Below are 27,470 nucleotides of genomic sequence, written 5' to 3'. Positions count from 1 at the left end.
GTCATTTACATAAGATGTTCACTTTTTCACATAATGCTCAATATAATTGATACCTGCCAATGGTGTTATGTCTTATGTAAAGGATGATAAAGCAGGAACTTAACCTCCTTAGCATTATACCCGAATGTCACTCGGACTGTAAAAATAGTGCTAAAAGCGTTAGTCCCAAATGTCACACAGACAGTGATGTATAGACTTGTCTTGCGTAAGACCGAAGATTACTCGCACTGTTAAAGTTCTAAAAGCGTTAGTGCTGATAATTACGTTGGGCACAGCTATAGGCATGTCTTGGGTAAGCGTCAGGCCCAATTGTTACCCAGGCAACAGTGTAGACACGTCTTCTCCTAGCCTTATAATGGCGTCTTGTAAGAAATGCCTCTCATCAGCAGTGATGACAAGGTGAATCCCTTATAATGGCGTCTCGTAAGAAATGCCTGTCATCAGCAGTGATGACAAGGTGAATCTGTCTTCAGGCAATGAAATTGAAACCATAAATGATTCTGATGAATCCGAAAGTGATGCTTGTATCACTCACACATGAACAGTGTGCTCTTGTTTTTCTTGTTGTTCTCCTTCTCCTCATTATACTTTCTACACTTTTGTTCTACACTGTTTCTCGTTTCACAATCGAAACATGAGATTTAATAAAAATGTAATTTTTCAAGCCAAAAATGCAGTGCTTTTTACTTTTTTTTTTTTTTTTTTTTTTTTGAGGAAAAAAATGTAACACTAAAGAGATTAAATATCAGCATTCTTTTGGATCGAGTTTAGGAGATCATAAGTTACATTAAAATGATCTATTTATCATACAAAAGAGCTAACAGGAAGTATTTCTAAAACTATTGAGATTTATTTCCGAAGTGACATCTTGACTTAAAAAATTACACAATTTCACTGTCATTCTAAATAGTGCTTGCACTCACAAGGATTTATAGTGTGTGCTTCCAAAAATCTTAGGCCACTATTTGGAATCTAGTCAAACTCTGCCAAAAGGATGCCACCCCTCGTACACCTTTTTTTTTTTTTTTCCTCACCCAAATTTCAGAATTGTATATACTCACGAATAAGTTCTCCTATGAATAAGTTGGTACTTGATTTTAGGGTATAATTTCTGGTATTTTATAATGTCGGTAATGAAAGTCGAATGCATAAAACTTGCGCTATTGGTCCAAGAGATTATGATATGCTAACGCCCACCTGAAAGAGTAACCATGGAGCACACCACCTATGTTTTTTCTATGTAATGTGCCTATGTAATCACACGGTAATACCCAAACTATTCCAGAGCAATGTTTGCACTGATTTGTTTTTTGTATCTCACACCCTCATACACCTTTATTGTAAGAGCATCCCTTATCTACGATGGAGCATTCGATCAGAAGAAAATATGAAGCTGGTTTTAAATTAAACGTTGTAGTAGCAATAGAAATTGGTAATTGCGCTGCTGAAACAAAATTTGATGCGTTTGTGAAACTGAAGGGAGATTGGAGGAGGTAAGATGTATAAAAAAAAAAAATTTTTTTTGAGTGTCACATTTTTGATCAGACATGTAAGTCGGGGTCTGATTTTATGATCGATTTTTCGGGTTTCAAGATTCGAATTATATGTGATTATATACGGTATAGGAATATGGACCAATATTTGGGGGAAAAGGCAAATTTTGGTCACAATATGGAGCTTGGCTTTGAACTTCAGTATTCCTTCTGGCTTCTTGCTGCATTAAAGCATGCAGGAGCTCTGTTCACAAAAGCAAATTATGTCCCTGCTTTGGAGGCTAATTGAAGAGTGAAATTGTGGGTTGTTTGATAGTAATGTTCTAGCATGACCTTTTTTGAGAAAATAATAGCGAACAGTAAACCTGGAAGTTGCATATTGGTTTATTTTTTGATATTCTGTTGATGTTTTTGTTTTCTGTTTGAAAAAATTTAATGGTAGATCTCAGGTACAGATATTCTGTATAATTCTTTTCAGCGGATATCCCCCCTTCTCCTGGCAATATTCCCACTACACACCCCCTAATGGTACGCCATGCAGATCACAGTGCCTTAACCTTAGGAGCCGGCAACTCCACTACTCGTCTTACTCAAGGCATAGGGCGAAGCCAGAGGACTCTGCGCCAACTCACTGCTAATACAGGGCACACAATTCATGTGCACTATCCTGGGAATAGACAGCCAAACCCACCGCTGATTCTGCAGAGGTACTCGTGCTTTACATTACCTCATCTTAGTGTCCAGGACTACAATAGCAGTATAGTTAAAGTAAAGGTTTCTTTCCTTCATTTTTCTGTTTTAGGTTGCTTGGACCTTCTGCTGCAGCAGATATTCTACAGCTATCTAGCAGTCTTCCACTTCAATCTAGAGGTAGAGCTCGCTTACTTGTTGGGAATGATGATGTACATATCATTGCAAGATCTGATGATGAGCTGCTGGATGATTTCTTCCATGAACAAAGTGCCACTGGTGGGCAAGCGGGTATGATGGTTACATGAAAATGCTATTTTCAGTAAGGTTATTTTTCAACAAGCCTTTAATGTGCAGGAAACTGTAATAATTCTTCCATAATCTTGAAGTTCCACCTTAATGTAACAGAATTTTTTTATCATAAGTCTAATTAAGCATCGGTGGTCAATGCAAACAGTAAGCATACAATTAATTTGAAGCGTAAAATGTAATTTTCTTTTGTGTGTATTCTGTAATTTATTTGATTAATTTTCTTCTTTTAATTTTCTTCAGGTACATTGTCTAATATTCCTACTGCTTTGACTCGGTGGACTGATGAGTGCAAGGTGCTAGATGCAGAGAGCATGCATGACTGTGTGGCAGGTACCAGAACTACTCTCGCACCTGCAGAAGCAACATAATTGCTGAATTTTTAAGTAGTGGTGGGTTTGTTTAATTTGCTTTACCTGATATAAAATCCAGTTTTCTGTTGTTCTCAGTGGTGAAAGTCCCAATTATTCAGCATTTAGAATCTCTTCGTGATGAAGAGCTGGAGGAAAGACGAGAAAAGCGAAGGAAGCAACTTGCTGATGAAGAAGAAGCAAAACAGAATGAAAAGTCATCTGGAGGGGAATTGGAACCAGGCTTACAGGTAAACAAATGATGTTAATTCATTTTGTACGTAAAGGCTTAGAATGTCCAACCAGTACATGGTATAGTTGGGTAATACATGAAAATGTGTTTTTTTGCCACATCTCTTTTATGGGAATCTACTGAAGCAACTGTTTTTTCAGTTTTCACCTCAGGGTACTGGGACTCATACATCAAGTTCAACAGTACAGAATCCAACAGGTATGTCAGACATATATCAGAACAAATTCTTATTTGTTTGTCACATGTTTGTTGCAGAGTGTCTTGACAAATATTGTATAGTATTGCAACATTTAATTTTTTTTTAAAACATAGTAATATGCTATGTGAGTAATATTCATATAATGTACTACATAAAATATTCAATTAAGCCAAATACTACTATACCGTATTCACAGAAATGCAAGTACCTAAAGCTTTTAAAGGTCATTGTATCAGTATAATACTCAAATGGATAACCGCAAACTTCTGGTACTTGAGTAGCATCTGGTAGTCTAATATCTGCTAATATTTTCCTACAGTTGTACTTTGTAATATTTTTTCTTTTTATATTAATTTTTGGAGGGGTTTTTTTTTTGGTTGGATATATTTATTTTTCCTGAATTGTTTGCTACACACATTCTATCTTTTTGAAAAGTAGTATATACATTTCAGAGGTCATCTAATTCAGAGATTGCTGTGTTTTTTTTGTTTTTTTTTTGAAAGTTACACTGCTTTGTCTAGTGGTCTCAGCTTGGAGCATACAAGTGATCTGTTTACTGTGGGCTGAGGTAGTAGATTGTATAGTTTTAGGGTCATACCCGATCTTGGAGATAACTATACAGTCTACTGTCTTTCTCACGGCAACAACACAGTCTACGGAGTCAACTGTGATTTACGTTTTTCTGATAATTTGTCATAACAAGTATGGCTTGTTGCATTGTGGTATAAGATAGCATTATGTAATTTAAATCAAAGCTTTTGTTTCATAGTGTAGTGTTAGATAACATTGCATACATAAAATATTACAGTTCAGTCAACATTTCTTCCTTTGCACGGTGATAAAAGTTTGCTTGATATTTTACCCATTATAGTAGCATAGTTGGTTGCTATGATCCAAATGTCATCTGTCTGGGTTATGTCTCCAAAAATTGCTGCTAGCTTTTCCATATGGCCTTAAACTTTAATACTAAGATTTAATAGGCTTTTCAAGCAGGTATAATTTTTTTTGGTTATTTTAGTCCAAGTTGAACTAACATTACATAGTATAAGCACATTTTTCAGAATACATAGGTTTGCTAATCTTACAAGAAACTAAACGTGAATGTTTAATTTCGTAAGGAGGAAAAAATGGCATTTTCTAAAACAATCGTTTTTTCTTTAAACTAAGACTCCAGAAAAGCATATTAAATATTGCAGTATAAATTAAATATTGGCAGATATGAGTTTAAAGAAATTCTAAGGAATGACTTAAAGAGAACACAGACATCTGAAGTCTAGGTACACGTAATTTTTAAGTGTCTCTTTAAAGGATATGTGTGGTATTTTCCAAAGCAAAATTATCTCTTCACATTTGTGGTATATGTTCTTTTTCCACATAAAATTGTTTTCTAAAGTGAAGCATTTCTGTAAATTTCAAAAATACTTTATGGGACTGAAGGATACATGGCTCCATAGGATTTAAAAAACAAAAAAAAACAAAAAGGCCTTAAAACTTACCAAATAACACCCACTTTGAAGAAGTTTTTAAGAAAATGTACCTTTTGCTTTTAAGACATCCTTGTGATAATGAAAGGAAACTAGAGGTAATTACAGATTCTTGGAACTGCGATTCTAAAGGTTCATTTCCTGTTCGCATGTCTTCTCCATGATTGTGCTAAATGTATCATCATCTTCATAGTCAGACGTATTCCTGGTTTAAACTGATAGTAGAGGAAACCAGGCCCCCCTTGGTGAGGGAACGGTGGGTGAAAGGTTGCCATGAATGGAGAGACAATCAGCAAGATTATTTCTTTTAAAATGGCAGACTCTCAAGTGATTTGTCTGATTTTTTTTATTCCTTTCTAAAGCAACATGGCTACACTGTTTTACAATATTTATGCAGTCTTGACATAGTTATACATGATAACATTCTTGCCTCAAAAAATGGATGTATTTGGCAAGTTTAAGCCTTTTTCATGTTTAGACTCGTAACCATCAGTCCCATTGTAAAATGCATGAACAGACAAGGTATTTTTTAAAATTTGTAAATGCTTCATTTTAGAATGAAATACTGTATTTTGTGGCAAATTAATATATACAGCATGATTATGAAGAAATAACTTGGAATTGAAAAATATCATATTTATCCTTTTATACTGTATTTTAACATAATTTTTAGAGATTGTAATAGCAAGTGTTGGAAAGTAGTGTTGAGGTTTTGGAAAAGTCATAATAAAAATAATTCTCTAAAGTTGTATAGTTAATGGGTAGCCAATTCAACCACCACTAATGTGCAGTATCCATGTGGATGATGCAACAGCAACCATTTTGACCCAGTACACTCAGTACACATTAGCTGTTAGGTAATGAAGGGGTTGCAATACAAGTAGTTAGCCAATTAGAAGAAGGGGATTAGGGGCCCAAAATGACCAGGCCATGATGGACAATTCAGCCAGGGCATGGGGATACGCCATACTCTTTATGAAGAATGCCAAGGGATCTTTTATGACCACAGAGAGTCAGGACCTTGATTTTTACATCTCATTGAAAAGGGCGGTGCCATTTTACACTGCAGTTCCTCACATCACTACATTGGGATCCATACAGGGTAAGCTGTCCCAGCTGGCCTTGCCGACACTTCTTGCAGTAGCAACCCAAACTTTTCCTGGTTGGTCTTTCATCCAACAACAACATTTATATAGCCTGTTTTCATACAAATAATATAGCTCTAAGTGCTTTACAAAATTAAATAAAAGGAAGTTAATATAAAACTTAAGATTAGGCAATAATGTTATACAGTATGTAACACATTCAGAAAAAAAATAAACCAAAAAAAACCTCCAGTTAGGCTGGAGGAAAAAAAGCAAAATCTGCAGGCGTTCCAAGGCCAAAAGACCACCCAGCCCACACTGGGCATTCTACCCAACATATATGTTCTGAATTAGTCCTTATGGTTTTCAGGCTTTACATGGAAGAAACTGAAGATGATGGTGATCATGTGAACATCTGGGACACCTGCCGTGCAATCCTTAATCACGGGGGCAGCATGGTACTTTAAGTTGTAGTGGTGCAGAACGCCACCCAGCAGGGAAGAGTACAGATGAGTATGGAATTGCAGAACCCAGAGGAAAAAAGATAATTCAGTGCCCATATAGATTAACAGGGATACAACTAAAATTTACCAACGAAAAAGCTGTTTTAAAATTGCTTTTTAGCTGTTTAGCAAGTACTGTCCGAGTCTGAGCATGCTTAGCTTTGTGTTGATTAGGAAGAAATAATTTCAAATTGAAACATACCAAATGAATCCTTTATTTTCTTTTATATTGTAAACTAGCAAAATACCCGCGCTTCACAGCGGAGAAGTAGTGTGTTAAAGAGGTTATGAAAAAAAAAGGAAACATTTTAAAATAACGTAACATGATTGTCAATGTAATTGTGTTGTCATTGTTATAACTGTTGCTGTCTTTTATATATATATATATATATATATATATATATATATATATATATAATATACACACACACATAAACATTTATATACATATACATATATATACATATCTACATATACACATCTACATATATATACACACATACATAAACACACACATAAGACTTACTGAGTGAAACGGGCTTTCATTGACAATCATGTTACGTTATTTTTAAAATGTTTCCTTTTTTTTTCATAACCTCTTTAACACACTACTTCTCCGCTGCGAAGCGCGGGTATTTTGCTAGTATATATATATATATATATATACATATACACACATACATGCAGTTTGAATAACACAGAAATCAATATAAACATTAACATCATTATCATATGAGAATATGAAGTAATATATAAGAAGCACATTTCATATAAATATAAATTATTAAACAGTAAAATCTTCTTCTGTAATTTGCTACCGTGGCAATTTGTGTGTCTGTCCAGGATTTTAAATGACCTGTAGCTCGCAAACCGTTTCACCTATACACTTGAAATGTGGTACACATATAGTACGTCACGTCTACTATCCGCTTTATGGGTGATGATTGTTTTACTCTTTTTATCTTTATTTTATTTTATTGTAGAATCAACTCCTATTTGCGCACAGCAGGGCAGCCGTGGGTGGATGCGTATGGTGTATTCACTCCATGTTATCGTGCATTGCGCTGTCAGTGGTATTTTGATAAAAGAATTTGAACAACATATAAGAAGCGTATAAATTATTAAACAGTAAAACATTAACATTTAAGAAGTAAAGTTACATTAAGTACTACTGCAGTGCCTTCGGGTATACCTCATTTTTTGTTTGCCCATTATATGCTTAAATGTATACATTTTTTGGTGCACCTACCCGAGAACACGCGACATATAACCGAGCGTGGGAGAAGCATGGATTTTAAACACGCGTTGAGTTGATCTGCTGGTCTCCTTCGTGGAATAACTGGTAATGTTTGACTAAAATCTACAGCGAGTAAAACGACATTACCTCCTATTTTTTTTTTTTACGATCTCTGAGATCTTGCTTTTTTCGGTTGAAGGCTTCATAAGCTCTTTTATGTTGTATGGTGTACTTATCCCAAACCATCATCTTTGAATGTTGCAAGACTTTCGCATTGTATGTAGATCGGGGTAATTACATTCATTGCATTCCTAGTCTGAATCACAATGTGATTGTATGGGTGGTTACCTGGCAGTGTAGGGTTGCCACCCGTCCTTTAAAATATGGAATCGTGCCGCGTTTGAGAATGAAATTGCGCGTCCCGTTTTGAATCAATACTGGACGGGATTTATCCCGTATTTTTTTTATCATTTTTTTTTTAAAGCAGCGTCTCATGCAAATCATCCCACACGCATTTTATGAAGATGCCTCCTTTCCTACTTTTGATTGGGTAATACTTGATGTCATCGTTAGTTTGATTGGTGTTTTTAACTGTCCAGTGAGGAGGGCGTGTCTTTTAAGTACAGTCTGCAAAGTGTTGGCACTGAGATGTGGCGTCAGCGCCATAGTTGAAGCCCCTAACGTTGCGGTCAGCAAGTCGGCTAACATCCGCCATGTGCCGTCTTTCAGTTGCGAGAAGCAGATCATAGAATGGTTGAAACTGTTGCCCCTAACGTTGCGCCACGGCGTGTGGTTCGTTTATACCTCGTGTGTTCTCATTAAACTTTTATCTCGCGAATATGTTACTGCAATCCGCAGCGGGAGCGTTTCTATAAACTTAATTTAAACTTACGTTTTACACCGTGCTTTCTTTCCCTTATGAACATGCTTGTATGCTTAACTCGCTCCGTTCTCAATTGTTTAATTAATTTTTTGCTCTTAGCTGTTCGCGGCTCTTCCTCCATTTCCCCCTACTTCGTTCTTTTATCTCGCGAATATGTTATTGCAATCCTTAACGGGAGCGTTTCAATAAACTGATTGAAAATAGTTTTGCATTTACCTTTTTAGTAAAAGGCGAGCTTTTAAGCCTGAGAAATCAGCCCGTAAATGCACACGTTTAATTGCACATGTGTTAATATGTATGCTTACACAGTACTAAAAGACAGTCAAAAATTAACGTCATTTACCTTCGTTCCCGCGTGTGACTCGTGCTGTAAATCTCTTCCTTGTTTTTAGTTCACGTGATTACGTAGGAGGCGTGATGACGCGATACGTGACTCCGCCTCCTCCATTACAGTGTATGGACAAAAAATATGTTCCAGTTATGACCATTACGCTTTGAATTTCGAAATGAAACCTGCCTAACTTTTGTAAGTAAGCTGTAAGGAATAAGCCTGCCAAATTTCAGCCTTCCACCTACACGGGAAGTTGGAGAATTAGTGATGAGTGAGTCAGTGAGTCAGTCAGTCAGTCAGTGAGGGCTTTGCCTTTTATTATTATAGATTAATATCTTATTTTTGTGAGATTGTAACATCAAGTGTTAGAAAGCAGTGTTTAAGGTTTTGGATCAGTCATAATGACTATTGTTATCTAGGTGGTAGAACAGTCATTGCTCCCTGAGTCAGGCACTTAACATTAGCTAAAAATAGCTAACCGTATAAGTGAAAGAAAAGCAAGTCTTTTCAGTTAAACAAATTTAATTTAAGTAGCTTCAGTTTAAAATTAACAAGTACAGTAATCCCTCCTCCATCGCGGAGGTTGCGTTCCAGAACCCCCCGCGAAAGGTGAAAATCCGCAAAGTAGAAACCATATGTTTATATGGTTATTTTTATATTGTCATGCTTGGGTCACAGATTTGCACAGAAACACAGGAGGTTGTAGAGAGACAGGAACTTTATTCAAACACTGCAAACAAACATTTGTCTCTTTTTCAAAAGTTTAAAATGTGCTCTATGACAAGACAGAGATGACAGTTCCGTCTCACAATTAAAAGAATGCAAACATATCTTCCTCTTCAAAGGAGTGCGCGTCAGGAGCAGAGAATGTCAGAGAGAGAGAGAAAAAGAGCAAACAAAAATCAATAGGGCTGTTTGGCTTTTAAGTATGCAAAGCACCGCCGCACAAAGCAGTTGCAAGGAAGGCAGCAGCTCACACCCCCCTCCGTCAGGAGCAGAGAATGTCAGAGAGAGAGAGAGACAAAGAAAAACAAACAATCAAAAATCAATACGTATATGCGAAGCACCGTGGGGGAAGCATGTCGCTTCACAAAGCAGCTGCACAGAAGGGAGCAACGTGAAGGTAATCTTTCAGCATTTTTAGACGAGCATCTGTATCGTCTAGGTGTGCAAACAGCCCCCCTGCTCACACCCCCTCCGTCAGGAGCAGAGAATGTCAGAGCGAGAGAGAAAAGTAAAAATCAATACGTGCTGTTTGATCTTTTAAGTATGCGAAGCACCGTGCAGGAAGCATATCGCTTGATAAAGCAGCCATATGTAAGCCCAGCAAAGAAGAGAGCAATGTGAAGGTAATCTTTTAGCTTTTTTTGAGGAGCGGCCGTATCCTCTAGGGGTGCGAAGAGCCCCCATGCTCACAATATATTTGAGGAGTTTTATTTAATACATAATACGTGCTCTGGTTGGGTAGCTTCTCAGCCATCTGCCAATAGCGTCACTTGTATGAAATCAACTGGGCAAACCAACTGAAGAAGCATGTACCAGAAATTAAAAGACTCATTGTCCGCAGAAATCCGCGAACCAGCAAAAAATCCGAGATATATATTTAAATATGCTTACATATAAAATCCGCGATAGAGTGAAGCCGCGAAAGGCGAAGCGCAATATAGCGAGGGATTACTGTAATTATGTACATGCATGTCTGCTTTGTTTTTGAAAGTTAAATAAAATCTAAAGTAAAATTCTAAATTGCCAGAATATTGTAATGGTCTAAATCTTAGTAGACAAAAATAGATGTAAATTTATAGAACATTAACCAGTATGGCAATAATAAAAGGTCTTTAAAAATGCATTCTTTTAATATTTTTCTCAAATTTGTGCATATATTTTTCTTCACAAATTTGGTACAGTTCTGGTACAATTATAAAACATTCGTAGTGTTTTATTTTAATTAAGTGTTTTTAAGGTTTTTTTTTACAAGTCATACATAGACCTTTTTTTTTTTTTTTTAATTATCCAAGTATGTTTAGAAATAAAAACAGTGGTTTTCTGTAAAGCATAATCAGTTCAAACAAAAGTAGGTTTGAAAAGAACATCAGTGGACATCATATACTACACATTGTGCCAGCATACACATGCAGTTAAGAACTTTGGTCTTTATGCTGTTTGTGTTTGAAGCGTCTTCCTGGTTTGTCTTTACTGTAATTTTATTTTAGACCTACTTTAACCCAATGCTTCGCCTTATGGGTCTTTTTTGACCCAATTCTAACACCCCCCTTTTAGATGCCCCAGGTATCTTTTTTTTTTTTAAACTGCAAACCTATTTTAGATTGGCCTGTAGTACCAATGACTTAACTTTTATAGCAGATGACATTTATGATTGTGTTTATGTGTTGAACAGATTAAATTTTAAGGTGCTGATTTCAAGCACAAAACTAGGTCACATTTGTCCAGACGAGGATGTTTGGGTTAAATACGGTCTTAGAAGAGAGGCTGGGAGCATGCACGGATAGGTTGTTGCCGCACCCACAACACAATGATCCACCTGGATTAGCTACTTATAATATACATAGTATATTTTAAATGCAAAGTACTAGTTACTTATAATATTCATAGTATATTTTAAATGCAAAATACTAGTAAATTTTCACTCGAGCATGTCTTAAATATATCCATACTCAGTTTCAAATAAGAATTGATTTAATGTTTGAGTCTTTTGTTTATGGCATTACAATAAAGTATAACTTTGTGAATCTGAAAATCATAATCTGCACAGTAAAAATGCACATTACTGATGTAATACGTGGAAGTTAATGGAATACTTCACTGCCTAGTACACAGCACTTGGCTAACTTCACTAGAGTTGCTTCTCTGCTGTGTTAATTTTGATTTAAAAAAAAAAAAAACTAGTTGATCTGAGTCAATTTTCAGCTTGTACAATAAGTGTACATCAGGTCCACAGTACTAGAATATCCTTTCCTATCTGAATATTTTCAGAAGGCATTCAACAAAAATAAAACATATGCTAATGATGGCCAATCTCCCTTCTTGCCTTATTTCAGGAGTCTAATTTTAGTCATGTCATGCTAAACTTCAGCTTTGCCTTCAGTGTTTTATTTACATCTTCCATATTTCACTGAAAACCAGGAAAATATATGTATACTCGTGTATGTCGTGCTTACAGATTTCCTGAATAGGATCTACTCGTCTTGGTAACAAAGGAGTACTACCATTTTTATCGACAAACAACTGGATGAAAGACAACGTGCGCAAAATTTAATTTAAACCTTCACACATGAGATAATGGTGTCCTATATGAAAAAATTGCCAATTTAGTATAGCATTGCTTGTTTGTTTTTTCTGTCCAATTTCAAGCATTGTGTTCTGATGTTTTTGATAGATTTATTGTTTTAAGCTCGGTAGAAGAAAAAACAAACATGGAGGACACCACTAGGAAAGTAAAAACAAATCTGCACTAATAATAGCAATTCCTGTTTTAAATTCCAAAAGTAGGGGCTAACAGTAACAGTCCTTTTTGCGTCTTTGCCAAAACAGACAAGCAACCCGAACGTGGATCATAATACTTTCCATAGTAGAAAAGTTGTACTTCTCAACTTGTCTGTTGTAATGTATAAAGTACAAATTTATTTTTTGTGGAGATTTTTCAGGTATATACTGCCTTCTTTCCGGATGAAATTTAATCTTGTTTCTGGTTTAAAGGAACTTTTGCTTTTTTTTAGTGTTCAGATAAAAACTGCTCTGCTGGGGTGAGGTAGTAAGTTGTATTGTTGTTGGGGTTGGGATTTTGCACCCTGTTTTGGAGATAACTATACAACTTACTGCCTTCCTTTCTGGAGCTGCAAAGCACGCAGACCTACCTAGGAGTCGGTGAATTCAAACAATTTATTTCCTAATTTATGATTTATTTTAATAACATTACCATAGCATTATAGCAAAAATAATCTGTTCTTTCATTTATGCACAATGCTAATCTCAGATGTTGATCAGCCTCAACTTGTGTCCTCATCCCTGGATACCTCACGGGGATCTGAAGGATACCTCACAGCTCCACCATCAGGGGAGGGAACTCCAACTGCTCCAGAATCTTTGGTCAGTTTAGAGACTGCTGTCAGTCAGCAGCATCCCATTGTGGAGCTCTTGCCGGGTGATGTGGTGGCAGAGCCTCATTTGGATTCATCAGCTGCAGTGGCTACTGCTGATCTTAGTGACCCCACAGCTAACCGTACTACAAATGAGGTTGAAGCATCACAAATGGAGATGTCACCAGCCCCCACTATAGGTATGTTTATCAGAATATTCACAGAAGCAGAAAGGCTCCATTTCTGTCAGAGCAAGTAGTGTGTCTTATGTAGGCAACCATTAATAATGCATATTGTTAACCAATCATGATCATTAAATCTGCATGTTTTATAGCCTCTTTGTCACCAGAACGGGCAGAAGGCTCAGATGCACTCACAGCCGTCAGTTCTCACTTAGAAGGTTCTCCTATGGACACTAGCAGCCCTGCTTCAGCTGGAACACTAGAGGAGCCATCAGGAGATACCAGTGTAACAACTGCTGGAAATAGTAGTGGTGACAGGAGCCTTCAAGGTGGTGGAGTTAGTAGTGTGAGTGAGCCACTAAGAGAAGGAGATAGCAGGTAAATACTCTATGTTGTCTCTAAGTCTTTTAGTATTTATACATTGTGTTGCAAATGCTTTTACATGTTAAGTATTATGACTGTGCAAATGCAAAACATAGCTAATGAATGAGGATCACGTGTATTAATACCAACTTGTTTGTTACAGATTTGTAGTTCAAAGTAACGCTCTTTAATGTGTGTGTTTTGGAAAAAATATTTCAAAGTATATTACATACACTAATGATCCACAACATTATGACCACTTTCATATGAAGCAAATGACTGACTATCTTGTAACAGTGGTACTCATAGGTGACGTTATGAATTCAAGATTTATAGGCTGGTGTGCATACCTGAGTGACTTGAATAAGGACTAAATCATTATTTCCAGGCGACTGGGTCAGAGCATTTCCTTAACCAGAAGTCTTGTGGGGTGCTCACAGTCAGCTGTGGGTGTTAAGCTGCCAAGACTCATCAATGTAAAACATCAATTCAATCTATCCTGATGGCATCAGAATGTACTCTGGGAAGAAGACAAACCGATGGAAAGTGTGTGATGAATTGGGCAATATTCTACTGGGAAACTGTCTTGAGTATTCATATGGGTGTCTGATGCATATCACTTACCTAAACAGTATTCCCAGATGGAAGTTACATCTTTCACCAGGATAATGTTCATTACTTCACTGCATGAATTGTTTGAAAATGGCTTGAATAACAAAAAGAGGAATTCAAGTTGTTGCCTTGGCTGCAATGTCCCGAGATCTCAATCATGGCAACTGTGGGATGTGTTGGAACAACATCCACCTGTAGTAGTTATAGGGTAAATTTAGAGTTGCTAGTTAGTCTAAGGTACATCTCTTTGAGACACCGGAGGAAAGTCTAGTTACCCAGAGAAAACCCATAGAGTTGCAGGAAAAATGTACAAACTCTACACAAGCAGTGATATGATTGTGATTTAAACCTAGACTATTTCAGCTTTGAATCAGCAGTGCTAAACCTCTTCAGTATTGTGCTGTCATTGATACTATTTCTTCCAGCCCTTCTCTCATAGCAAAAAGAAATTAGTATATTTTGCTCAGTCTGTGTGAAGCCCTCCAGTCTTTCTGACACAAGTGCATCATATTAAAATGTTTAATATATCAATATGTATAAACCTGTGTATTAAAGAACTCTACACACTTAGATTCATAATGCAAAATATTAGTTTGATTCCTAGTGTACTCTGGTAGACTAAGATAGCAAGGTGGCCCAGGATTACGACTTTTTTCGTAGGCTTCAGGGATTCTATATATTACATCATGAATAAATCTTTCCTACATTTATATGAAAAAGTTTGGGAATTCCTCTTAATTCTTTGGATTTTTGTTTCATTGGCTGAGCTTTCAAAGTATCAACTTGCTTTTAATATGACAAGTCTTATGGAAACAGTAGTATTTCAGCAGTTACATTGTTTATTGGATTAACAGAAAATATGCAATATGCATCATAACAAAATTAGACAGGTGCATAAATTTGGGCACCCCAACAGAGATATTGCATCAATACTTAGTTGAGCCTCCTTTTGCAAATATAACTGCCTCTAGACGCCTCCTATAGCCTTTGATGAGTGTCTGGATTCTGGATGGAGGTAATTTTGACCATTCTTCCATACAAAATCTCTCCAGTTCAGTTAAATTTGATGGCTGCTGAGCATGGACAGCCTGCTTCAAATCATCCCATAGATTTTCGATGATATTCAAGTCAGGGAACTGTGACGGCCATTCTAGACCATTATACTTCTCCCTCTGCATGAATGCCTTTGTAGATTTCGAACTGTGTTTTGGGTCGTTGTCTTGTTGGAATATGCAACCTCTGCATAACTTCAACTTTGTGACTGATGATTGAACATTATGAAGAATTTTGTTGATATTGGGTTGAATTCATCCGACCCTCGATTTTAACAAGGGCCCCAGTCCCTGAACTAGCCACACAGCCCCGTAGCATGATGGAACCTCCACCAAATTTGACAGTAGGCAGCAGGTGTTTTTCTTGGAATGCGGTGTTCTTCTTTGGCCATGCAAAGCGCTTTGTTATGACCACATAACTCCATTTTTGTCTCATCAGTCCAAAGCACTTTGTTCCAAAATGAATCTGGCTTGTTTAAATGAGCATTTGCATACAACAAGCGACTCTGTTTGTGACGTGAGTGCAGAAAGGGCTTCTTTCTCATCACCCTGCCATACAGGTGTTCTTTATTGAAATTGTGCTGAATTGTAGAGCGATGTACAGATACACCATCTACAGCAAGATTTTCTTGCAGATCTTTGGGTTGTCTGTAACCATTCTTACAATCCTGCGCATATGCCGCTCCTGTATTTTTCTTGGCCTGCCAGATCTGGGTTTAACAGCAACTGTTCCTGTGGCCTTCCATTTCCTGACCACATTCCTTACAGTTGAAACTGACAATTTAAACCTCTGAGATAGCTTTTTGTAGCCTTGCCCTAAACCATAATACTGAACAATCTTTGTTTTCAGATCTTTTGAGAGTTGCCTTGAGGATCCCATGCTGTCACTCTTCAGAGGAGAGTCAATGGGAAGCACAACTTGCAATTGACCACCTTAAATACCTTTTCTCATGATTGGACACACCTGTCTATGAAATTCAACGAGCTAATCCAACCAATTTGGTGTTGCAAGTAGTCAGTATTGAGCAGTTACATGCATTCAAATCAGCAAAATTACAAGGGTACCCAAATTATTGCACAGCCAGTTTTTCACATTTGATTTAATTTCATACAACTAAATACTGATTCACTTAAAATCTTTGTTCAGAAAACACCCCAGTACTGGTGTTCCTAGGAAATGAAAGACATACCACTGTTATCTTTTTTGTTGAAAGTAAATTATTATGAAAGCTGAGAGGGGTTCCCAAACTTTTTCAAATGACTGTATTTTCACTGCGGCAGTCAACATGTTAAATACTAGTCATTTTACTGCTTAGTTATTGTCGGTGGGTTTAGATTAATATATTTGAGTAAGATCTGTAGACTTGCAAACAATGTGTTGTAGAGGGGCCACATAGTTAGTGTTAAATGTCAGTTCTGAGTGCGTCTCGTTTCATTGTCCCGTTTACTGTTTGTGTATCAGTTAATGCCGTCCCCGTAAAGGGGGACGGATGATGGAAGGAGACCACAGCCACAAACCTGGAAAACACCTGTTTACAATTAATCAATCACAGCCGTCACAGGACTATTTAAGCCAGCAGGAGGAGAAGGAAGAGGAGAGGAGAGAAGATTTTTTTTTTTTCACAATCACACTGTACCTGTTGTTTTCCATATCGCGCATATCCATCCAGTTTGTTTTTCCATCTGCCGGATTTACTTCAAGGACCTCACCACAAGAGACCCCGGGGTAGGACTTAATCATCCACCACACACACGAGGATTCACGGTGAGGCTGCTCCATTTTTTCCGGGGAGAATCAAACAACGCAATTTCACTAATTCAGTCAACCGCTTTCAGGACAGTTTCTTTATTACTGGACTCACGTTCTCATTCATTTTCAGTTTATCAGTCATTGTTGTTATTCGTGTTGTGTGTTTATTTGTTACAGGGACAAGGGAGGGTTTTTGTTGTGTATATATATATATATTTGGTGGTGTCTTGTTATTGCTGGGGTGGAGGGATATTTATATTTATATGTTTCTGTTTTTTGCATGTAATTTCACTTAATACATATCCGTTTAATTTTACATCTTGTTTTTGTGTGTTTATATTTTCACCGTCGATTGTGGGCGCAAAGTTTAATTGTTAAGAAGTACGGCTTGATAGTTAGATTATTTCTCAGTCGATTATCCAGGCCACTGGTCTTGGAAGTGTAGCTGCCTGCTGGGTAAAGGGGTCGGCCGTTACACAATATCAATGATCTGCTTCACATCAACTTTCAGTCCTTTAGTAATTACTAAGTCTAACGTATGAGCTTTATGTGTAGGCTGATTAACGAGCTGTCTCAAATCAAATAAGTCCAGGAGGTTCATAAATTCTTTTACTTTTGGGTCACACTGTTTATCGATATGAAAATTAAAGTCACCAGCTATTAGGAGCGCGTCATAGTTCGTAATTATAATTGACACCAAGTCTGACAATTCCTCAAAGAAAGACGCATTGTATTTAGGAGGTCTATACACGGATAATACTAGAAACTGAGAAACTCCATGAATAACAATTGCGAGATACTCAAAGGACTTGAATTTACCAAAACGGACATCTTTACACTTTAACCGGCTCGAGTAAATGTTTGCTAAATATTTTTTACATGCATTGAAGTTAGTTATTAGAGTAGTAATGCAGTGCACTTTTGCGGAAGACTTTGTTAAAGAATTATCATGTCCTAGCAAAGCATTACGGAAAGGGTTAGGAGTAGAAATAGCGAGTCAAGACTCTATTAGCATCAAAGCCTAAAATTAGTACTTCCTCAGTATACACTGGAATTGAATACCAACGAAAAAATAAGTTACTGATTACTTTCACTCAAAAGCACCGACTTGTTCTCTTTTTATCACTTTCTGAAAAACAGCATCTCCATTCTATTTAGTAGTGGCTTGGCTCTCAGTTAATTTGATGGAGGGCTATGCACAGATTTTTTTTTTTTTTTTTTTTAGAAAAATATTTTAACCATATCTCAAATGCATGTGACACTCCTTAGCAATCAACAACAGTGAACAATATTTTTCCGTTTCTAACTGCTCGTTTCACCAAGACGAACCCCACCCCACTCTTCTAATTGCTCTCAATTCACAAAGGGGGAGAAACTTCAACCGCAACCCCCCACGACTATGCTGTCTTTGGGTTGTCAAAACACTTAAAGGTAAAACTCTGTTCCATGGCTGTAAAGGTTGAGAAATTCCACTCTTAGATGAACGCTGTAATCCAGTGAGGAAATTAAATTATCCCACATGGTTGAGGAAAAAAAAGCTCACCAGCTTCTCTATTTGGGGATTATTTAAACTTCATGTGCAAATGAAAGCATACAAAGCAGCCCACTGGCTGATGGGAATTAGTCTTGATATCAGCATTTGAACAAGGTTGCAGATAAGATGATGAGGATGAAGGATAATTAATATTAACTACCTTTCTTACTGGATCCATCATTGGCATGAAAGGGACTATACTCACTGCAACAGTACCTGGCCAGCTCTTGCTAAACACGTCTTATTTGAGCTTTGACAAACTTTGCTCCTTTCACTTCTCTTCTATGGCAGCCTTCAGTTGCATGCCCAATTTCTCTGTGTAATTGCTGTCAGCGCTAGTGGTCAAATTGTCCCACTTGTTATAGAGAATTATTAACATATTAACAGCAAATATCAACACATTAAACAAAACACATTTCGGCTAATTTTTTTTTTCTGCAATGTCACCAAATTTCAATCAAATCCATTAGGGCATTTTTGACATTTTTGGTTATTTAGATTTTCTATTGTTTTGTTTACCCCTAAATATTGATCTGTGAAAATGTCATGGATACGTACTGCCCTAGATGTCTCATCTTGCCAACTTTCAGCTTTTCGGCTAGTGGATAAATGGGTTTTTGTTGTTGATGATTCAGCCATCTTTTTATTAGGTACTTGTATTACTTTTTCAATATGATAAAAATGGGGATTTTTATTGAATGTAGTAGTTGAAAATTGAATGAAAAGCATACCAAACTCTAAGTTATGTGTTTGTTGTCAGCATGTTTTTGTTTCCTTGTATTGTTGTTTTCAATGTAAAACTACTCCAAATAGATATTTCTAAGTTAAGCTTAACACAATAAATACCTTTTTAAGTTTATGTTGACATACTTTTTATATTGCGCTTTGCAGTGTCGTTTCCGTGTCTACACTGGTAGAGGGGCTTGGTGACGGAGGCTCGCATGTCGCACAGACAATTCTAGAGGAACCTCTCCCTTCTACCAGCAGCGAGGAGGAGGATCCTCTTGCTGGTGAGTGTTTTTAAAATTATAAATGCCTATACAATGTATTGCTTTAATGCATATTGTATATTTTCTGTGTTAATTCTAGAGTATTGTCTATTCCCTGACTAAACCCATTTTTTTTGATTTTCATTACTTGGCTTTCCTTCTGACATTTTCATTGTGTAATTGTATTTTATGGTTGTACACATCTTCATTATTTTCATTCAAGCATCTTCCGAGCTAACCTGCTGCATTTGCAAGTTTTAGTGCTACCACTTACCCCAGCAGAATTAACACTAGAATTACCAGAGTCTACGAAAAAACTTGTAGATCCGGCCCACCTTAAAACCGTTCTCACCTCTCTTTTGTCTTCTAAATGTGCCGATTATGACGAGCCAGCAAGCAGCTGACTATTCCATCCCCCACCGTCGCAGAACGTTCACTAAGTTTTCCCAGCTCATGCCTTGTTTGATTGTCTGGGAGTGACTGAACTGCTGGAGTTTTAGAGTGGAAATAATAGATCGTTATTTGGAACACACGCATTTCATGTGTGTTTCATTTCTACAGTAATCTGTGTAAACACATTTTTAAAACATTTTTCATATTTTAGTAGTAAATGACAAAATGTAGGCATAAACTATATAATATATGAAGCCTGAAGTCCAAAGATCAAGTAAACACTTTCACAAAAGGTTAAAGAAAAATCAACAGTTTCCATAGAGTAATGGTAAGATTTGCTGACTTGTAATCAAATGTCCCTGGTGTAATCAAGAGTCTCCGGTTCAATCCTGACTTCCTCCTGTATTTGCTGTTTTCAGTAATGAGCTGCTCTTATTGTTAATATTATACAGTACACACATACACTTGGTTTGCATCTGTAACACACGGTGTACATTTATAGGACTTGTAAAAGTTTCCTTTTTTTTTTTTCACTTTTATTCTCTCTAAATCACGATCACGATACATACTAAGTCGCGGATAGTTGACACAGACTGCTCAGCCAATCACTGCGCAGCAGGCCTGTTGGGCCTTAGAGACCTGAGTTCGATTCCCCACTGGAAAGAAAGTGTTATTTTTTTTTTCTTTTTAACCATATAAAGTGGTATGCACTGTCAGTCAGTCAGATCGTTGTATTTTCATGTGGGATGCTCCTTTTAAAATATTATTTTTAACAATTGAGACTGCAATTAACATGAACAAGTGTCTTTCTAACTGTTATTATATAATATATATAAAAACAGCTAAGGGGATAGATAAATAGCTATAGCGCGTCTTTATTTGATCCAAATAAATAACCTGCGAGCTGATTTATTTACTTCTCTTCCTACAGCATAAAGTCACAAGTGAACTGTTGAGCTTCCTCTGTTTGATCGTCAAGGGCATGCTCACAAATTACACGTGTAATGCCACGAAAAATACCTGCTGACACTTTAGTACGCAAGCAGTGGTACGAGAATGCAGTAAGACTTTTTTGGGCACATACACCATGCTAGTGTTTAGATCTGGACGGTGTAGCGTTGGCGAGCTCTGTAAGCCGTCGTGTTTCTTTGAAGGACAGGTGATTGGCAGGATGACGCCGGTCTTTCGCCTTTACGCCTGGTGCAGCTGCGTTGTTCTTATATGTGAGTCAACATTTCTTGCGGGGAGGGCTTCTGTTTTCTCCGATCTGAGTTCACCTCTGTTATAGCACGTCTTAATTTGAAAACAGCAGTGTCGGATTGGGGCGAGCGTGAACGCTAACTTTGACAAGCACTATAAATTTACAGCGGTTGTTACAGACGTAAATCAAATGTATTTTTTTTATTGTGTAATATTAACAATAACAGCAGCTCTCTACTCAAAACGGTAAACTTGAGAAGCTGCTAGCATCGAACCCAGAAGCTCTTGATTGGGAGTCAGCAGTTGTGTGTGGGAACTGTTAACGTTTGAATCTGATGATTGTATATAAAACCGTGTCAGACCTTGTGCGCGAACGAGACTGGGAAAACTGTGGATGTGGATGTGAGTGGTGTGTGTGAGTGAGAATGACTGGTGTGAAGCCTGAAGTCCAAATATCAAATAAACACTTTCACAAGTACAAGTATAACAGAACAAGTGCGCTCTTATTCAAGAATAAAGAAAGCAGGTTGTGGTAAGTGGTTGATGCAACAGCTTGCGTGGTGCAATGCTAAGAACTGCTTAGAGGCTGGTGATGCTGCAAGTGGTGACCCGGTTGTGGCTGAACGGAGGCCATTGAGGGTGAATGGGGCGGCGGGGGGGCAGCATTGTAGTGTGCCTCAGGTGGCTGCCTGTTGAATGGGGGCGGTGGTGGGCGATTCACTACCTGCATTTGGACGCTCCCTGTTTGCTCTCGGTGGGCTGACGCTGCAGGCAGCATACTGTCATACTGTATGCAGGTGGAGGTGACTGTGTGGTGAGCGGGTGGTGAACTGCCCCTTGCTGCCTCCATTCATTTTCAATAGCAAGCCTGCTTGTACTGTTACGTACATAGCAGGAAGTTGTCTCTCGTTCAGTACATCAGACGTGCTGACGAGGAGTGCCTTCCTGCTGTGATTGCGTGTACAGCGCTGTGCGGAAGAGCTCATCTTGACCTTTTGTCTTCACCCTTCAACAGTGTCTCTGAAACACAAATCTGGTGCAAGGGCTGGTGAAACAGTAAAGAAGAGAAAAACCATCACCATGAGAAATAAAGTAGAAGTAATAAAAAGGTCAGAGCGAGATGAAACTCCATCATTCATTGGCAGAGCACTTGGTTACAGTCGGTCAACAATAGCATTTATTAAAATAATGTACCTGTTCCGACTTACATACAAATTCAACTTAAGAACAAACCTACAGTCCCTATCTCGTACATATAACCCGGGGACTGCCTGTAGTTAAATGTTTCCAAATGGCCTCATTTCACATCTTCTTAAAGGTATATCTAGACAGGTTAGCTTATCTTAAAAATAACCTGTAACACCTCGTCCTAACATGCGATAAGTTTTTGCATAATTTTTCCAGAGTTTCTCTGTATTAGCGTGTCTATTTCTACATCAGAATCGAATGTGTTAGAATATAGTTTATTCCCTTCAATTTATTTAGCTGATGGTTCAAAAGAATACCAGATCTAGTTAGTCCCTTTTCTAAAGTTCTGTCATGCCTAGCTGATTTAGTTTGTGCTGTTTTTGACCAGTACAATAGTGTTTTTTGACCATGTAAGGTCGTCTTGTGATGTGGGTTCCCAGGAACATGAAACTGGACACCCTCTCCACGTAATCTAGAATGAAATAAGTCATCATGGTGTTCCTTGAAATCGTTGAGTTATTTTGTAATCCTTAGTAGCAGAATGTTTTCTGGGCACCATACTGCCCATTTGCAGACTTTGTCCTTGTAATGCATTCCATGGCACAGCCACACAGCCAATGTATCATCTGCAAATTTTAATAATTGTGCTTGTGGCATGTATGCATACATGGAATAAAGGTGCGGATTTAGTACACAGCCTTGTGGGACATCGTTACCAAGTGTCAGGCTGGAAGAGTGTTGGGGACCAAATCTGACTACTTATGAGTAGGTCATCTGAAATTCCTTTATCAACATGCACACTTACTGGTTGACAGGTCAAGCAAATTGATGATCAGCCTGCAGTGGGGATATTGTGTATTAAGCTCTGCTTGTCATCAATACATATGTCCTCTTCAGCTCGAGATGGGTCAAAGCGGTATGGAGGGTGTTGATATAATCTGTGTACACTTTTGCTTTGTAAGTATATTGTTGTCAAGGGTTTTTGATGTGCTTTTCAAAGCACTTCATAGTCATGGGTGTGAGTGCCACTTCTCTGTAATTGTTTAGACAACTGATGGCTCACTGTTTTGGCATCTGGATGGCTTATCTGTCTCTAACACCTGGTTTTGGGGGTGGTGGGGATTACTATGGACTAGGATGGGTTGAAAATATCTGCGAAGTGTATGGTTATGGAGATCATTAAAGTCCTACTGTCCGTGTCTAGGGTTGCTTGTGTGAAATCTGCCCTTAGGTTTCTAACAGTTACCCCTGTGTTCTTGTTGAGGAAGCAGTAATATACTGCCTAATAAAAGAAAAGCAAGCAATCTATATTACTAAACGACAGTTTAATTTATGCACAGCGGACGCACCGCGGCGCCCCAGATCCAAACCCAGCAGCTTCCCAGAGTCAGTAGGTGGCGCCCAAACAACACAACCTGTAAAATAAACTTGCTCTAATCCACTGTGCCAGCAGTCTGTGTGGCATGTTTGAATCACATAACGGTAATTCAGTAACAGAGAAACAAAAACGAGACCGCATGGATAAAAGCAATAAACGGAAGCTCCTACAACGCGCCTCACAAACACCAGAAACAAAGAAGTCACGGCTCCAAAACGAAACACAAAACCGAGCCCGTATGGATGAAAACAATGAATGGAGGCGCCTACAACGCGCTTCTGAAACACTACATGCAAGAGAGGCACGGATCCAAAAAGAAACCGTAGAAGGGCTACACGGTGTTGTCAAAAAGGTCAAGTTAAGCTGCCTCCTTTGGATAAGTAAAAGCTTTATGGAATGCATTCGATCCTACAATAGTTCATTTGCCTTTGCATCTACCTGGGTAAATATCAAGCCACCACCTGGGAATGCCCATACTGCTTTCGCATGTGTGGACAAATATTGCATCGGATTGGAACAGTGCACCCTGAGCCAAATCACCACCGCAAATGTGCGTGTTAGATCTAGATGACGCAGTTTATCAACGAATGAACCTTCCTAAAAACAAGCAATGCACAGAGCTAATAATGAGAAACGTAGTTGAAGTCATAAACAATCACCCATTAGCAAACTCTATAAAAATGCTACATGAGGTTGAAAAAGAAGCCAATACAAAAGCAGGAACGGACGGTGTGGCACCAACTAAAATTGCCGTAGTGCTAATAAAGGACAAAGAACAGGATCCGAGATGGTACAATGTTCCCATCGTTAATGAAGTGGCAATTGTGTCTCAAAGTAAAGACGGTGAGCCTCCGTTTCACCGCAAAAACAAGCCGCTTTAGTACAAATATGTTTATTTAATAATCGAACTTTCCCAGGACGCACCCACCCTCCATGATATTTCTTCCCTCCAAGTATCGAGCTCAACGATTTGTAATACAAAACCAAGCCCGTAGTTCCCAGAGTCAGTGCGTGGCGCCCAAACACCACAACCTGTAAACTACACCTGCTCTAATCCACTGTGCCAGCAGTCAGTGTGTGTAAGTTGGAGTATGCTTCCTAACAGTAAACGACTTCTAACTAACGACACAGCCACAGAACAACAAAGACGAGACCGCATGGATAAAAACAATACACGGAGGCTCCTACGACGCACTTCAAACACACCAGAAGCAAAGACGTCACAGCTCCACAATGAAAGAGCTCAACTAACGGAAACAGAACCGGATGAGTCACAACTCCAAAAAGAAACCGCTTTAGTACAAATATGTTTAATTTAATTTAATGAACTTTCCCAGGACGCGCCCACCCTCCATAATATTTCATCCCTCCAAGTATCGGAGGGAAGAGAAAGTGATTGCCATTCTTGGATTTGCAATTCTTTCGAGAATCGCGGGCTTGCTGGTATAACATAACATGTAGAAATCGTAAATGAAAGAATATTTCATAAGCAGGTTATAGGAACAGAAGACTTCTTGAATGTACAGATCATTGTGATATACTAAATGTTAATTTAACTTCATGGCTGTCTACATGCATACAGACTGATAGTTTAGATTCTTTCAACAAAGATATCTTAATTATAGGTTGGTTTGCACCAGTAACAGAGTTATGAGCTAATAATTTTAGGGTAAAAAACCATTTGCAGTACTTGTGGCACTTCAGGTTTTACAATGGCTCTTCTGGGCAATAAACAATACATTGGCAGGGTGCTTGAGTTGTTAGTGTTTTCTCAAAACATCTCTTTTCATTAATATTCTGTACTCATGAAAGTGCTAGGTTCAGTGATAAAATGTCCCTCTTTAACATACCATAGCAGAATCAGAAAAAGAACTAAAAAGCCAGAGTTTGTGACTGAACTCAACATAAAGTATTTTTGTAAAGCATTATTGGCTGTCAGAAAAGGTGAGCTTGCAATACTTTTGAAACTTTGCAGTAAAGTTAAGACTCGCATAGTCGCATTGTTGTCAGTTTGTCATCCCTTGCAGTATCTACTTGTGTAATGCATTTGCTACTGACAACAGCAACAAACTGCAGACATATTCCTAATTTTGTGTTATAAGCTAAAACTTGCTGAGCTGTCACTTTCTTCTTTGGTATCAAACGAAGACTTCTTAATAGATTATGGCCAGGAAAATTAAAGGAAACCTTGTCATGGTGTAGCACTTGTCTTGGATATTGAATAGTAAGATGAGCCCTAATAACCTCAGAGTAGTTCATTTGTTATGGTTAAGGGCAATTTTGGAAATGCGAAATGAGGAAATTAAATGTGGAATTGCTATTTCTGGGTATTGGAAGTGTGTTAAGAAAACTCCAAATGTCCCGTTCCTGTAATGTCACCTATTTGTTTTCCAGTTAAATAAATCAAAATGATTAATTTTACATTTATTTTGGTCTGATTTTCTGCAAAACAATGTTTTTTTTGTTGGGTTCTGGTTACATAAGCTAGATTTCACTTCCTGCATTTCCAGGTATTAATCTTCCTGAGGGAGTAGACCCTTCCTTCTTGGCAGCTCTCCCAGAAGATATCCGTAGGGAAGTGTTGCAGAATCAGCTTGGTATTCGACCACCCGCTCGCCCAGTTCCTACAGCAACTGTTCCTACTCCAACACCTGCTCTGGTAGGGAGTGCTGGAGTTACAGAAGTCAGTCCTGAGTTTCTGGCTGCACTGCCACCTGCCATTCAGGAAGAGGTTTGTCTCATCTTATTCAGTTCTTTCCTGAAATTGAAATGCAGAATATGTATGAAAGAAGTAAAGTTGCAACAAAGAACTAAGCTTTGTTGTCTTGACTTAGATGTTCTCTCTTCAACAACTTTTATTTACGTTGCACCTTTTTTTTTTTTTTTTTTTTTTTGACTCATTCTGATAGGTACTGGCACAGCAGCGTGCCGAGCAACAACGTCGTGAGCTCTCACAGGCAGCCACTGGTGACACACCTATGGACCCTGTCACTTTTATTCAGACTCTACCTTCAGACTTGCGACGCAGTGTGCTGGAAGACATGGAAGACAGTGTGTTGGCTGTCATGCCTCCAGATATTGCTGCTGAAGCACAGGCACTCCGGAGAGAGCAAGAAGCTCGGCAGAGGCAGCTTATGCATGAGAGACTATTTGGCCACAGTGGTTCTTCTGCACTTTCTGCTATCCTTCGTAGCCCAGCATTCACCAGCCGTCTGAGTGGTAATCGGGGAGTTCAGTACACTCGTTTAGCTGTTCAAAGAGGGCCTTTTCATATGGGAGGCAGTGGCAGTCATAACAGGTGAGAAGAACAAGCAGATTTTTTTTCTCCTGAAACTACAGGTAATAGTAATGCATAATTTTTTTCCATACATCTATAATGTCAAATTGTGAGGAAATCCCTACTTTCTTCTAAATCATTTTATGTTAATCAGCAAATTAATTGATGGTTTAAGTATACGTTTCGCTTTGACTAAATTATCTCCTATCTCCAAATTGCATTTTTACTAGTTTCCACTTTCCAACTGGAGATTGTAAGTACCCAAATATAACCTACCAAGAAAAAATACACTGGAGATAGGAAGTGTCAAAAGGAACAAGCAGAAATCCGAGAACCAAGACAAGCCATTGAAACTGGGTTGTCCGACATATCACAAAACCAAAATCTGTTTAAAATATTATACCATATCGCTGAACTCTTCATGGATGTGTTTTTGCTTCATCTGCAGAAATGATAGTGAAATTAAGGAAAGAGGATTCTAATGCTTAGAGGTTAATTAGATAGTAGATGGAATGATGACATAACATGTGATCTGTGTCAAGTGAATTTCAGCAACCATAGTAATTGTAAACAGTAAGGCCACATTTCTGCAGAGACATCCTTACAATGGCTGAAAACATTCAACAAAAACAAAATGT

General features: G+C 38.0%; 1 protein-coding gene across 1 annotated transcript in view; it reads left to right on the top strand.

The window, feature by feature from the left end:
- huwe1 (HECT, UBA and WWE domain containing E3 ubiquitin protein ligase 1) overlaps positions 1 to 27,470 on the top strand; it is a 387,803-nt gene that overhangs the window by 309,878 nt on the left and 50,455 nt on the right. The window contains 10 exon segments of the mRNA XM_051933601.1: positions 1,972 to 2,200; positions 2,296 to 2,474; positions 2,736 to 2,825; positions 2,942 to 3,093; positions 3,236 to 3,293; positions 12,812 to 13,114; positions 13,249 to 13,474; positions 19,299 to 19,417; positions 26,066 to 26,286; positions 26,465 to 26,853. Coding sequence (XP_051789561.1) covers positions 1,972 to 2,200; positions 2,296 to 2,474; positions 2,736 to 2,825; positions 2,942 to 3,093; positions 3,236 to 3,293; positions 12,812 to 13,114; positions 13,249 to 13,474; positions 19,299 to 19,417; positions 26,066 to 26,286; positions 26,465 to 26,853 — 1,966 coding nt within the window.

This window comes from Erpetoichthys calabaricus, chromosome 11, assembly GCF_900747795.2.
Source record: "Erpetoichthys calabaricus chromosome 11, fErpCal1.3, whole genome shotgun sequence".
Taxonomy (NCBI): domain Eukaryota; kingdom Metazoa; phylum Chordata; class Cladistia; order Polypteriformes; family Polypteridae; genus Erpetoichthys; species Erpetoichthys calabaricus.
The sequence above is the reverse complement of the archived record's forward strand: the minus strand, read 5'-3'. Positions and strand labels throughout refer to the sequence as shown.